We start from the raw sequence: 14,085 nt of genomic DNA, 5'->3' as shown, positions 1-14,085 counted from the left end.
CAAGACCCTTCATTCTCATAGATGTGAACATGAACCCCTGCTTCAGGTCATATTAAGAAGAAAATATGTTCAGTCAACTTTTGTCATACTTGTAGTTAGGGCTGTGTATTAGCAAGAATCTGGTGATACAATACAAATCACAATATTAGGACCACGATACGATATATCACGATACTGTTAATAGGGCGATAGTTTTTGTTTTTGTTTCTTCTTCTAAGATATTATTTCCTGGAAAAATTTAACAATACCAGAAATATGCACAAATACTAAACACATTTTTATTTGATCAGAACAGGATTTAATACTATATCACAAAACTTTCCTCTGAAAAAACATTGTTTTTTATAAATAATAATAATAAATACATAAAATTATGTTTACAGACATTACAGTTTCAGATCCTGCTCAAATGTTCATATTCTATTAGTTGTGAAATGAATGTATAGAGTTCAGTCACTGAATCATCCAACATCAGAACATTATTTTTGTGTGATGCCAACAAATTAACCAACATCTGCCTCTGTCAGACAGTAAAAAGTGCTTTTAGGATGATTGAAATAACCAATATTTAACAAAACAGTGTTATCCTTAAAAAAAAAAAAAAAAAAAAATCTACATGCATGACTACTACCTTTTTAGTACAAACAGAGCAAAATACCCATTTAAATAAGTACCTAAAAATATCGATACAGTATTGTTTATTGTTTATTATTGTTTATTGTTCATTCGCATGTATACAAGACAATAAAAACACAATAATAATAACAGTAAAAGACATGCCGGGGAAGCCAAAAACCAAAGAGGTTTATCGTGGGCCTCCCCAAAGACTTGAAATAAAAAAAGTATCTACAGTGTCTAATATGATATACAATCATGAATAAACAAAATTAATTAAAAGAAGGAAATGAGTCGAAAAACAAAAAAAAACAAAAACTAAATACATCGGAAGCAGTGCACGTAGAAATAAATAAGAATCGACAAAACTATGAAACGAAATTCAGAATGAAACTAATAAGTTATGTAACCAAGAAAAATGATAAATGACTTGACAGTACTTTTTTTTTTTTTTTAATCTTTTTATGAGCAATGTAACAGCATACAAAGGAGCATAAATACAATGCATTCATTATACATTGCCTTTTTTATATCATTTTTCCCCATTCCCAATCCAATCCCAAGGCCCTCCGAGAGGGGGCAACAGCAGAAACAAGAACATCACAACAGTCTCTGAGCAGTAGAAAATCAAATAAGTACAAGCAGTATCAAATCTGTGGTGTACAAGAATATTAATTGAGCTAATGGAAATAAAAGAGAAAAAAAAAAAATCATAGCTTGTAGATACCTGTGTTTACTTTTAAATATTAGACATTACCTAGATGTATCAAATGTGACAATAATTGGTAGACAGAACAAATTACAAAAAAAAAACAACAATACCTAAACAATAATAAAACAGAGTAGGGTGGAGGTGTGAGAGATCAATCTGAAGGCAATGTTTGTAAAGACTGAAAGTAATCTAAAAAAGATTGCCCTTTATTAAAGAATTTAGTTGAGGAGCCTTGTAGTGAGAGTCTAATCTTTTCTAATTTAAGAAAAAACATAACATCTCTAAACCAAAATGAAATAGACGGGGGTTTAGGAGACTTCCACAAAAATAAGATACGTCGTCTTGCAAGGAGGGATGTAAAAGCTATTATATCAGACTCTATTTGGTTAAGACAGGAGTCAACAGGGAGCCCAAATATCGCTATAAAAGGGTGAATATTGATATTTTTCCTAAGAATATTAGTCATGATCATAAAGTAATCACCCCAAAATTTCAGTAACTTAGGACAGGAAAAGAACATATGGGTTAAGTTGCAGGGAGATCCTTGACACTTGTCATATTGGTCCACAATATTTGGATAGATTGCAGAGAGTCGAGATTTTGATAAATGGATTCTATGCAACACTTTGAACTGAATGACAGTACTTTTTAATATGGATACAGTATCATGAAATGAAAATATCACAATATATTGCAGAACCGATATTTTCTTACACCCCTACTTGTAGATGTAGTTTTCATCTTTTGACCCAAATCTCATTAACCCAATGACCCAATTCTCATTCATTTTCTGTTACCACGCATTTGGGTCAGTCTGCTAATCAGGTTTCTTTTTAAGAACTGTGAAATGAACAGTCAGATGTGGAGAAAATGGACTGAATATTGTATATTTCAATATCCTGGACCGTTCAGGATCCCAGATGAGACAAACTGGACTGAGTGGAGGCTGAAGGTTGTGTGTTCATTGTGTTTAAAGCTCAGACTGAGAGCTGGACGACTTTAAAAGGACGTTATTTTCATAAAAGAATAAAATTTCTGGAGGATTTCTCTGTCGTCCTACAGATTTTATTCATTTCTGAATTTTTCCAGGTGATGTTTGTGTCTTCTTGGACCTTTTACCAGGTCTGTATCAGTGACTGGTTGTAAATATTTAAAGGCAGAGCAGCGTCAGTGTCTGGTTGCAGTGAAGTCTGTGCACTAACAATGGCCCAGCGTTCGCCTTCAGCCGGGCTCCGCTGCCAGGCCTTCGCCTTCCCCTGCCTGGTCATCTGCTACGTCCACTTTGTTCTCCTGGGGGGGCTGGTGTTCACGGCCGTGGAGATGCCGGCGGAGGAGCGGCTGCGGGTGGAGGTGGAGGATCTGCGGCGCTCCTTCCTGCAGGAGAACCCCTGCGTACGGGAGAACAGGCTGGACGAGCTGCTGGGGAAAGCTCTGAGCGCCCACCGCAACGACGTGGCCGTTCTGAAAGCTGAGGCCGAGGAGAGACACTATGACTTCACCTCATCGCTCTACTTTGTGATCGTCACTCTGACCACCATGGGTGAGCTGGGAAATAAATCAACAGAAACACAACATAGTACTCTGTCAGACCTATATCTTTTTTTTTTTTATTCTCTTTTTATTGAAAGCAGATTTTTTTTTATCATATACTCAGTGCCAATGAAAACGCAACACTTGAAGATTCTTATACAGGGTGGGGAAGCAAAATTTACAATGAACATTTAGTTGTTTTTTCTCAGCAGGCACTACGTCAATTGTTTTGAAACCAAACATATATTGATGTCATAATCATACCTAACACTATTATCCATACCTTTTCAGAAACTTTTGCCCATATGAGTAATCAGGAAAGCAAACGTCAAAGAGTGTGTGATTTGCTGAATGCACTCGTCACACCAAAGGAGATTTCAAAAATAGTTGGAGTGTCCATAAAGACTGTTTATAATGGAAAGAAGAGAATGACTATGAATAACTTCAAATTGTTTTAGTGCAAAAAATAACATTCAATTATGCTAATATTTACATTTACAAACTATCCAAACAAAAAGGATGTGAATAACCTGAAAAAAATGAAATTTAAGAAATAAAAGTGCAATTTTATCAATATTATGCCTCGACTTATCATTTATACATGTGCGTTACATATGAGATCTACAAAGGCACAAAACATTTAATAACAGGCAGAATATATTTAAAGTTGTGCTTAATTTTCTTTGGACATTTCAGGTTGTTCATTTTTGTCAGGTTTTTGAATGAATGAATGAATGAAATCTTGATATCTTGATTTCGAACATATAAACAGTGAAATAAAAGCAAAAATCAACCAGCAAAATATAAGTACTGGTACATAAATGATTGATAAGCAAACAAACCACAAAAATAATAAATAAATAAATAAATAAATAAATAAATAAATAAAATAATAATTAAAGCTGCAAGCAGCATTGGGCGGGACCTCGCACCGGGCGTTCCGCCTCCCCCGCAATCCGCCTCCCGTGACCGTCGACACCTCAGCTCCACTCACACCTCTCCGTCCCCATACCAGTTCCCACCCTTTAGTGTCTGTCCTCCTTACATCTGTACAGAACACCAGCGACCCTCTGCTGAAACCACCATCACCTTTAAATTAGACTTTTATTTTGGAAACCCTACTGTGTGTATGTGCATTTGTTTTGTATGTGAGGGAAAGAATCAGTTAGAAAAATGAATTGAAGTTGTATGAATAAGTGAGTATAAAAGTGATGATTTCTCACAGTTAAGGCTTTTATTTTGGAAAAACCCTATTGTGTGAGCATGTGTGTCTGTGAGAAAGAGTACTTTTGAATGAAGAAACATTGTACAAACAGTTGAGCGTTTGGTCATAAAAATGAAAAGAAGTTATGTAAAAGACAGTATGTATTATTTTTAATAAGGGTTTTATTTTGAAAAAAATGTACTGTGTTTACTTTGTAATGTGTGCAAAATGTCCAATATCCACAACAAAATACAGCAAAACATGTTTTAAAATGTGATGGAGGGAAGAAAAAAAAAAAAAAAAAAAAAAAAAGCTATTTCCCTTCTTGGGGTTTGAACCCAGGACTCCTGCATAACAGAACACTGCTCTAACCACTGATCTATTATCAGACACCCACCAGATGGCAGCAGTGTCCTTTATATGGGGATATTGTCATTGTGAAAAGTGAAACTACACATACTCTTCCAAAAATCGCCATTATTCCATAACCGGAGGTCGTATCAGAAAAATTCTTTCACTTTTGGATTCTGCAGACTTATGGGAATTTAATGAGATAAAACTTTTGTGTCAAAAGTCTAAAATGAATAAGCAGTAATTGCAGAAACGTAGAGTAACTTTCAAAGGCAGATTGCCAACTTCCTGTTGGAGTTAGCTCATAAGTGTCAGTGTATGATTTGTCGGGCTCAATCAGACCAACATTTTGGCATTTGTTTCATGTTTCTGTGACATTCCTACTGGCCGCTAGGGAAGATTTTGTGTGTTTTTTAGTACATCGGTGGCGCTACAGAGTCCATTTTGGCACCCAAGGGGTTAATTTTGATATGGTATGAAAGTGTTCACCAGCCATGACATACATGGCAGATTTGGTGAGTTTTGGAGCATGTTAAGGGGGTCAAATGGCAGTCTAAAGTGGAAAAACAATGAAAAGAAAAAAAATTGTTATAAATCAATAACCGTACATGCTATCTTAAAAATTTTTGCATGTGAGTATTGTGGTGAGTACCGTGAACGCGTAGATATGTCACATGTGGGGAAAAACTCCAAAGTGAAAAATGAGTTTCAAACATCGCAACTTTGCGGCCCTGTAAAAGAAAAACTAAGACAGGTCTGGAAAAAGTGTGAGATCAGTTTTTTGATGAGGGTTCACTCTATCTTTTGGGGCTATTTAGAAGTCAATACGACAAATGGTGTCATCGGAGTTAGTTTTAGAAATTTTATTTTGAAAGGCATATTGCGAACTTCCTGTTGGAGTTAGGTCATAAGTGTCAGTGCATGATTTGTAGCGCTTTATCCAACAAAAATTTTGGCACTGGTTTCATGTCTGTACAACACTCCTACTGGCCACTAGGGCAGTTGCCATTTTTTTCACATAGGTGGTGCTAGAGAGGCCATTTTGGCACCTATGGGGTTAATTTTTTACATTTTATCAAATTTTTCGCCAGGCCTGACATGTGTGCCAAATTTGGTGAGTTTTCGTGCATGTTCAGGGGGTCAAAATCCAGGTCAAAGTGGTGTGTGAATAATAATAATATAAAAACGAACAAATAACAATAGGGCCTTGCTTGCAGGCAAGGCCTCTCACTGTGTGAGAGGGCCTTACCTTTCGGCTCGGTCCCTAATGATATAAATAAAACAAATGAAATAGAATTATACATGCTCGAAAAGGAGTAGGAAGAAGTAAAAACTTATGTACTCCTACCCCCAATATTTTGTATGAATATCAATATACTAATAATAATAATAATAGTATAACAATATCACACATCCTTTTTCCTATATAAACTAATATGATTCACATTTTATTGTTAAAGGATAGTTTGTAAATGTGAATATTTCCATAATTTAATGTTTTTTGCAGTAAATTAAAGAGGAAAAAATGGTGTTGTCATTATTTATTTGTTATTATGATATTATTTTTGAGTTTGATGCCCTAACTTGCACTTTGTAAATTCATCCCGAGGGCCGGATTGGAACTTTTGGCGGGCCGGTTTTGGCCCCTGGGCCGCATGTTTGACACCTGTGGGTTATAGGGTTAAAGACATGTGTTATCTGTGTTCACCTTTATAGAAAGGGTGAATCAAAACAAGTTTCTTGGGGTGATAATTGATGTTAAAATTTGCTGGAACCCTCACTTAAAACATGTAAAAAACAAACTATCCAGAAGCATCTCAGTCCTGGCCAGAGCAAAGGGGATCTTAGATCGAAAATCACTTCAGATTTTGTATAATTCATTGATCTTACCCTATTTAAGTTGCTGTTTGGAGGTATGGGGAAATACATATACACGCTCATTACAAAGACTTTTTATCCTGCGAAAAAGAACAATAAGAATTGTTCACAATGTTGGTTTTCGTGAACACACAATTCCACTATTTTTCCAATCTAAAACTTTAAAACTCATTGACCTTGTGGAATTCAAAACTATTCAAATAATGTATAAAGCAAAGAATAACTTACTGCCAGGCAATATTCAAGAAATGTTTTGTGAGAGAGGGAGGCTATGATTTACAGGGAAAATTAAATTTAAAGATTCAAAAAGTACGCACTATGTTAAAAAGTTTCTGTATCACCATCTGTGGAGTAAAATTGTGGAACAAATTGTGTGTGGAGATAAAACAAATATCTAACCTAATTCAAGTAAAAAAAAAGATATAAAAAATGATTCTTGAGAGGTACAGTATTTAATAATGACAATGAGGCTTCTTTGTTTATAGATGATGTTGTACTGATAAATATACTGTAATTATTGAAGAAAATGGTTGAATTGTTGAGTCTGTTTGTATGACTGTACTGCCATGATCATATTGTTGTATGTAATTCAGTTACTGCATTATGGATTTGTTGTGGTTTGGTGCTAAAATTAGGAAAACAGTATTGTTTGATTCTTGTATTAAGTTAGTGATAAAAGTGTAAAAGCACTGAGGGGCAGGATTAAATAAGTTTATACTTCTTCCTACTCCTTTTTGACCATGCAAAATTCTGACTTGTATGTGCTTGAAGATAGATTCTGTCCATTTGAATGTTTTATTTTGTTTTGTTTTATTCTATTTTGTTGTTTGCATGTTCGAAATAATTAAATAAATCTAATCTAATCTAATCTAATGTATTCTAATTAGTGGTGGGCAGCGATTAAAATTTTTAATCGCGATTAATCGCATGGCTTTCTGTGATTAATCGCGATTAATCGCATAGTTGCTGGGGGGGGGGCGCATCAACAGCATGTATTGCCTTTCAGTGATATTCCAGACTGGAAGTACTCCAGTGATAAAAAATAATTGCACGTCAGTGCTTCCAAACAACTGTGTCCTTCTCAACCCCACCATCTGAAGACATTTAAAATGAAAATGTCCATGTAAAAAACGTCCCCACCAGTGTATTTACAGTTGTGAGTGATTGACAGGAGTCTTAAGCCCACTAATTAGTACTAATACTAATAAGCCCATTAATATGTGATGTTCAGTTGTTCAAAGCAAGCAAAAGGGGCCCTGAAGTGGTCAGAATAAGTTGCACTAACGTATGTTTTGTCCTCTCCGTGTTACCGTAGTTAGTTCGGACATAGATCTAACAGACATGTTTTTTTCACTCTGTTTGTATGTTTGCCCCAAAAACGTTTGCCTGTGAGTATTTTATGTTCAGTTGTTGTAAGAATGAATAGTATCAAATATCTCTGATGTGAGCCTTTGTTGCTGAATAAAAAGACGTTGTAAATCTTTAATTAACCTGTAAATGCTAATCGTTAGCGTGTCTATGGATTTTCCCATTCAAGTTAGCATCGAGATAAAATGACTGCTAATACAACATTCACATCGTAAATGAGTAAAGGTTAGTTCAAAGGCTGGCATATTAGACCTAAACACAACCAATGAATTTACATAAAATTAGCATGAGCCTGCATAAAGAATTAGCAACCCATCTCCGACTGCTTGCATAAACAAATTAGCTTAAACATCAGCATTACTTGTAAAGTTCGCTGGTTTTCTCCTCTCAGCTGCACATACACACAGCACCGGTGTGTGGACCGGCAAAATAAAGCATGAGTTTCAAAATAAGAGTCCGTATGTATAAATCAACTAAGACTTGCTTGAAAGGCAGAACAATAATAAAACGGCGTTAACGTGAGATAAAAAAAATGTCGGCGTTATTTAATGAATGCGTTAACGCGGTAATAACGCGTTAACTTGCCCACCCCTAATTCTAATCTAATCTAATCTAATCTGTGTTTTCTGTGTTTGTTCTCAGGTTCAGACTCTTACTCTCCTCAGTCGGACCAGGCTAAGTTCTTCTGCATCCTCTACTGCACCCTTGGGATCCCCCTCACCCTGTTCCTCCTCCACCTCCTCTCAGACGTCCTCCTCCCTGTCATCACCGACGGCCCCATCCGTCGCCTCCACACCTTCTGGGGTCTGTCCCACACCAGGGCCGCCCCGGTCCACGCCGGCCTTCTGTCACTGCTCCTCTTTGGCCTCCTCCTCCTCCTCCCCGCCCTCCTGGTCTCTGCTGTGGAGCCGGACTGGACCTTCCTAGATGCTGTCTTCTTCTGCTTTGTCATCCTGAGCACAGTGGGTCAGGGAGGGTACGCTCTGGGGAGAAACTGGGACCCCACCGCCAAGGAGACACTTGAACTCCTCATCACATGTAAGAGAGAATATTACTCATGCACTAGAGATGAGTGTATGTGGATACAGGACCCAACTGTAGATGAACTGGACCTGACGAGTTCAAGTCCTGCATGAGACATTCTACTCTAGTAGAAGTATGGAAGTAAATCTGTTTCATCAGATATTGAACAGTTGTATTTCGCAATAATTTTTTTTTTTGAATAGTTGAATTTCAATTTTTTTTTTTTACACATAGTTCCATAACCTGAATTCAACTATTAAAAAAATATTAAAAAATGCAACTATTTAAATTTTTTTTGACAAATACAACTACTGAATATCTGATGGCACAGATTTATGAGTAATAGGAGTGTAGGAGTGTAATGTCATTTAACAATATGGGTGGGATTAAATAAGTTCTACTTCCTCCCACTCCTTTTCAAATGTGCAAATGAAGTCATATATATATTTATATATATATATGTGCATGTTTTGTTTTTTGTTTTTGTTTTTTTCCATGACTTCTTACTACCTGTTTTATTTCTAAGGACTAAGTAAGATTACTTTGTCTTGTTACATATTCGAAATAAACTAAACTAAAAAAGAAAAAAAAATTATCCCAGTACAGGGTGGGGAAGCAAAATTTACAATATTTTGAGGCAGGGATTGAAAGACAGTGTACGACCAATTAGTTTATTGAAAGTCATGAGAATTTATTTGCCACAAGAAAATGTACATAATAGAAAATATTTTTATTCTATGTGTCCTCCTTCTTTCTCAATAACTGCCTTCACACGCTTCCTGAAACTTGCGCAAGTGTTCCTCAAATATTCGGGCGACAACTACTCCCATTCTTCTTTAATAGTATCTTCCAGACTTTCTCGTAATAGTTTTGCTCATAGTCATTCTCTTCTTTACATTATAAACAGTCTTTATGGACACTCCAACTATTTTTGAAATCTCCTTTGGTGTGACGAGTGCGTTCAGCAAATCACACACTCTTTGACGTTTGCTTTTCTGATTACTCATATGGGCAAAAGTTTGTGAAAAGGTATGGATAATAGTGTTAGGTATGATTATGACATTAATATATGTTTGGTTTCAAAACAATTGACGTAGTGCCTGCTGAGAAAAAACAACTAAATGTTCATTGTAAATTTTGCTTCCCCACCCTGTATATATGCATGTTTTGTTTTTGTTTTTTTCCATGACTTCTTACTACCTGTTTTATTTCTAAGGACTAAGTAAGATTACTTTGTCTTGTTACATATTCGAAATAAACTAAACTAAAAAAGAAAAAAAAAAAAAAATCCCAGTAGATCAGTTTTCAAAAACAACAGGAAATGTTTAATTACCTTCATATACATCAGTGGTTCTCAGTCTTTTTCTGTTTGGCCCCCCTTTGGAGGACAAAAAATCTCTAAGCCCCCCTCAACCCCAACAACATTGTAACAGTGGTGCAATTCTAACTTTTATTGAAAGAGACATCAGTATCATAACAATACTTTTTACTTTTCCTTGAATAATTTGTTGTGCAAAATTAAAAAATAACTTAGATTTTTGCTTGAATACAAATAAACTCAGCCAGACTGCTCCCTGAGACAGTGTTTTTCCAAATAAAAATAGGAAATGAGCAATTTTCTTACAACTTTGACAATCAAGTTACTTTTTTAGAACAAACTAATTTTGGTAACAACAATGAACATTTGAACAATATCACTGGCTGTAATGAGCCCGTTTCCACTGCACATCTTTGAACATTCAAGAGCAAACTGTGCAAAAACACAAACATTGCACATTTTTCTTTTCCAGTCCAGTCCTTGTCTATTGTCCAAACCTAAACTCTTGGTCTGGTCTAGTCACAGATCACCATGGCAGTAGACTGGTTTGTTGTACGTCTCTAAAATGAGTCCTGGGTGCTCCAACACTAAAACATTAGTTCCACCTGCTACATGTTCTAACCTGAAGAAAAAAAACACACCCAAGAGTGATCCCATGACCCCCCTGCCAAGCCTTTGCGTCCCCCCTGGGGGGCCCACCCCACAGTTTGAGAAACACTGATGTACATGAAGGTTTTTACATTAGTACTTTAATATACTCTATTGTGTTCGTACAACAGCTTTAGTTGTTCATCAGATTAATATTTTACACAGTGAATAATATAAAAATACTCATTTTTAAAGATGAAACCTGTAGTTGAAGACATTTGTTTTTACATGTTACAAAAAGCTTTGTGTCGTCAGCTGTCATTTCAGATGTCTAATACAAATACTGTAGTGGAAAAAAGTTTTCAGACACCCTGGAAATTTAACATAATCTCAAATATTATGAAATATTTGTGTTTCTTTTGTGTTTCAGGTGTGGCTACATCAGACGGATGTAAACAAATGTAAATGATTTGTATAGAATGACTTGTCATATTGATACTTTTACTTAAGTAAAGGCTCTGAATGTTCCTTCTATTAATATTTAACACTAATAGTCAGTCTTTTAATTGCTTTAACATGCTGTACATGTGGTTAGTCATCCATATGTACATCTCCATCATTGTGTCCGTCCATGCTCCTCTCCTCAGGTTACCTGCTGGTGGGTTTAGTCCTGATCCTCACCTTCAAACAGACGGTGGTGCGCCTCCCTCAGGTCCGAGCTGTGATGCGGCTCTTCTCCGGTTCACATTACGCAGAGCTGGAGGGCTTCCGCCTCAGTGAACTGACTCTGAGTGGAGAAAGTTTTGAGGAGGATCTCCAGTACTCCTCGTCCATCTGCACCATCTCCTCTGCTCCTCTAGAGATGATGGAGTCCAGGTCAGAGGATCAGGGAGAGAAACCACACCACTGTACTTCACAGCTTCAGTAACAGATGAATGTAACCTGTCCCTGCTCTAATACTGAGGTCTGTGTTCCAAGAGGAGGATGCAGGTGCACGGAGAGGTGACATGTGCTTATTTGCAGCCTGATCACAATCCAGGGTACCAGAAAGGGTGCAAATATAGATAAAAAATAATAATGCTTTATCAAAAAATCAGACAGGCCATTTTATTTGTCTGATATTTCTCTTTTAATGTCCCAAATATTTTTGTATTATGGTGTCTACTAAAAATTTCGCAGGCTTGAACCCCTGTCAAATCAGAAATTATTGGGTGTACGGACACTCCAGCCTAATAGCCTCCATATTTAATGCCTACAAAGAAATACAAATGTTTCAGCACTCAGGATAATCATGGTTTGTTTATTGCATAGATGTCGTGTCCAAAGCATGCCTGCTGAAAAATTCCATATATTGACAGAAACAATAAAATTAGACCCACATATTTTGAATCTGGTGTATGGACACTACTTGGTGTACGGACTCTACAAGATTGGAATGGAAATCTGGCTTACCACATGGTCACATCTGTGTTAGATCTGTAACTAAGTCTTCCTGGTACAGGAGGAAATAAACATTTGTGAACAAGTTATAACAATATATCTATAAGGCATATACGCCATATTATTGATGGAAGTATATTGGTGTATGGACGCTACATGAATTTTGGTGAACAACGCACCATTGAAAACATGCGGTTGGACGTAAACATCCGTTTGCCACATTGTTACCAAATTTTCTGCAGCCAGGGAGCATCCCAAAATCTGTCTAGTTGTGCATATTTAGTCATAGTAATACTTAAATAACAGGTTCCCATTCTATTATTACAATTAAAGGGCTGTAAAAGAAGGGTTTTATAACAAAATGGTGGATTGTGTTAATACTGAAAATAAGAATTGATAATCAAACAGCTGTTCAACAAAAATGATCAATACATGAAAAGCAATGTGATGTGTGTATTTTGTAATAAAAAAGACACAGGAGTTGAGTAGTAATTATTTATTGTGTTACAAAACATTATGTACAATAATTTTGCTCTCTTATAACAATAAAATTGTACTCGTTTTCACACCATTTTATCAGTTTTTATCCGATTTTCTTTTTCCAGTGGCCCTAATCCTCTTCTGTAAGATATGAGAGGAAAAAATTCATAAAAAAAAAAAATTACTCATAACTTTTTCTTTTAATAAAATTGAAAACGGTCCCACAGACCCAAACACCATACAAGGGTTAAGGAAACGACGTAGATGTCAACATTATCATAATGTAATTTTACTTTTTTCACTGGTATTATTTTACTGGTCCGGCCCGCTTGAGATCATATTGGGGTGAAGGTGGAACCTGAACTAAAATGAGTTTGACACCCCTGATCTGCAACCTCATTTAATCCATCAATAAAACCCTTATAGATTGGTGCTTGTTTTACTTTCACTTAATGATATATTTTGTTGAAAATGTTACTTTTGCTTCAATTTTCTCCAAAGTAAAATAATAACCTTTGAATTTACTCTGAGTGTCTATATGAACATCCACATGATCAGTGAATTAAATATAAGAAAATACATGATTTTCACTAAAAAAAAAATGCAGAGGATGAAATAATAATAAATGGTGAAAAAGTTCAGAAAAGTTCAATGTAGAGAAAAAATAATTTGGAACTTATCATAAATGTCGTTCTAAGTTGAAGGGATTTGGTCGCTGCAACCCTCTATTTACTTAGTTACTTGACATATTCAATTCCAAGATGAGTTTAGCACCAAAACATCATCCACTTCATCAGGTGTTTTTTTGTAACAGAGCTGCAAATTACAGTTTATTTCTGTAAAGTAACTTAAATGTGCTTTCAGATGATTAAAACTCCACTAAAGGTGATCGTATTGTCAATTTGTGTCACTTTGATTATTAAAAAACAATGCATACAGTTAATATATGCACTTATTATTCCATATAGTGACCACTAGATGTCACTGTGGCCACATTCTCAGTGAGGCCTGAGAAACCATCAGATCCATGATCAGTATTATCAGTTTGGTCAAAGGTTTTAAACGTCCAGTTCAAAGCAGCTGGAGGTCATAAAAGCCCTGGTTTTATATGAAGGTTATGGAATATACAGCACTTTAACAAAGAACTTCACTGACGCTGAACTGTCACTGGTAGATTAGTCTGATCCTTTCAGATTAGATGAGATTGGATTGGATTAGATTAGATTAGATTAGATTAGATTAGATTAGATTAGATTAGATTAGATTAGATTAGATTGGATTGGATTGGATTAAATTACATTACATCAGAGTAGATTAGATTGGAGTACATTAGACTAGATTAGATTGGATTAGAGTAGATTGGATGGGATTAGATTGCATTACATTAGATTACATTACATCAGAGTAGATTAGAGTAGAGTAGATTGAATTAGATTGCATTACATCAGTGTGGATTAGAGTAGACTGGATTATATTAGATTAGATTAGAGTAGAGGAGAGGAGAGTAGATTAGATTGGAGTACATTAGACTAGATTAGACTGGATTAGAGTAGATTGGATTAGATTGCATTACATCAG

The 14,085-nt window shown here is 35.8% G+C and overlaps 1 protein-coding gene across 1 annotated transcript; it reads left to right on the top strand.

The window, feature by feature from the left end:
- The first annotated feature begins 2,057 nt into the window (after positions 1 to 2,057).
- kcnk7 (potassium channel, subfamily K, member 7) lies at positions 2,058 to 11,720 on the top strand. The gene is made up of 3 exons (XM_030162604.1): positions 2,058 to 2,867; positions 8,301 to 8,696; positions 11,235 to 11,720. The coding sequence occupies exons 1-3, from the start codon at positions 2,531 to 2,533 to the stop codon at positions 11,513 to 11,515; spliced, it is 1,014 nt and encodes a 337-aa protein (XP_030018464.1). The 5' UTR covers positions 2,058 to 2,530; the 3' UTR covers positions 11,516 to 11,720.
- The last annotated feature ends 2,365 nt before the right edge of the window (positions 11,721 to 14,085 follow it).

The sequence above is a fragment of the Sphaeramia orbicularis genome, chromosome 18 (assembly GCF_902148855.1).
Source record: "Sphaeramia orbicularis chromosome 18, fSphaOr1.1, whole genome shotgun sequence".
Taxonomy (NCBI): domain Eukaryota; kingdom Metazoa; phylum Chordata; class Actinopteri; order Kurtiformes; family Apogonidae; genus Sphaeramia; species Sphaeramia orbicularis.
The sequence above is the reverse complement of the archived record's forward strand: the minus strand, read 5'-3'. Positions and strand labels throughout refer to the sequence as shown.

What these genes read in the sequence shown, in the direction of transcription:
- kcnk7 (XM_030162604.1), top strand. Translation starts at nt 2,531, where the DNA reads ATGGCCCAGCGTTCGCCTTCAGCCGGGCTCCGCTGCCAGGCCTTCGCC. An exon ending in CGTCACTCTGACCACCATGG is followed by an intron (nt 2,868 to 8,300) that starts GTGAGCTGGGAA and finishes GTTTGTTCTCAG; the next exon opens with GTTCAGACTCTTACTCTCCT. An exon ending in ACTTGAACTCCTCATCACAT is followed by an intron (nt 8,697 to 11,234) that starts GTAAGAGAGAAT and finishes TCCTCTCCTCAG; the next exon opens with GTTACCTGCTGGTGGGTTTA.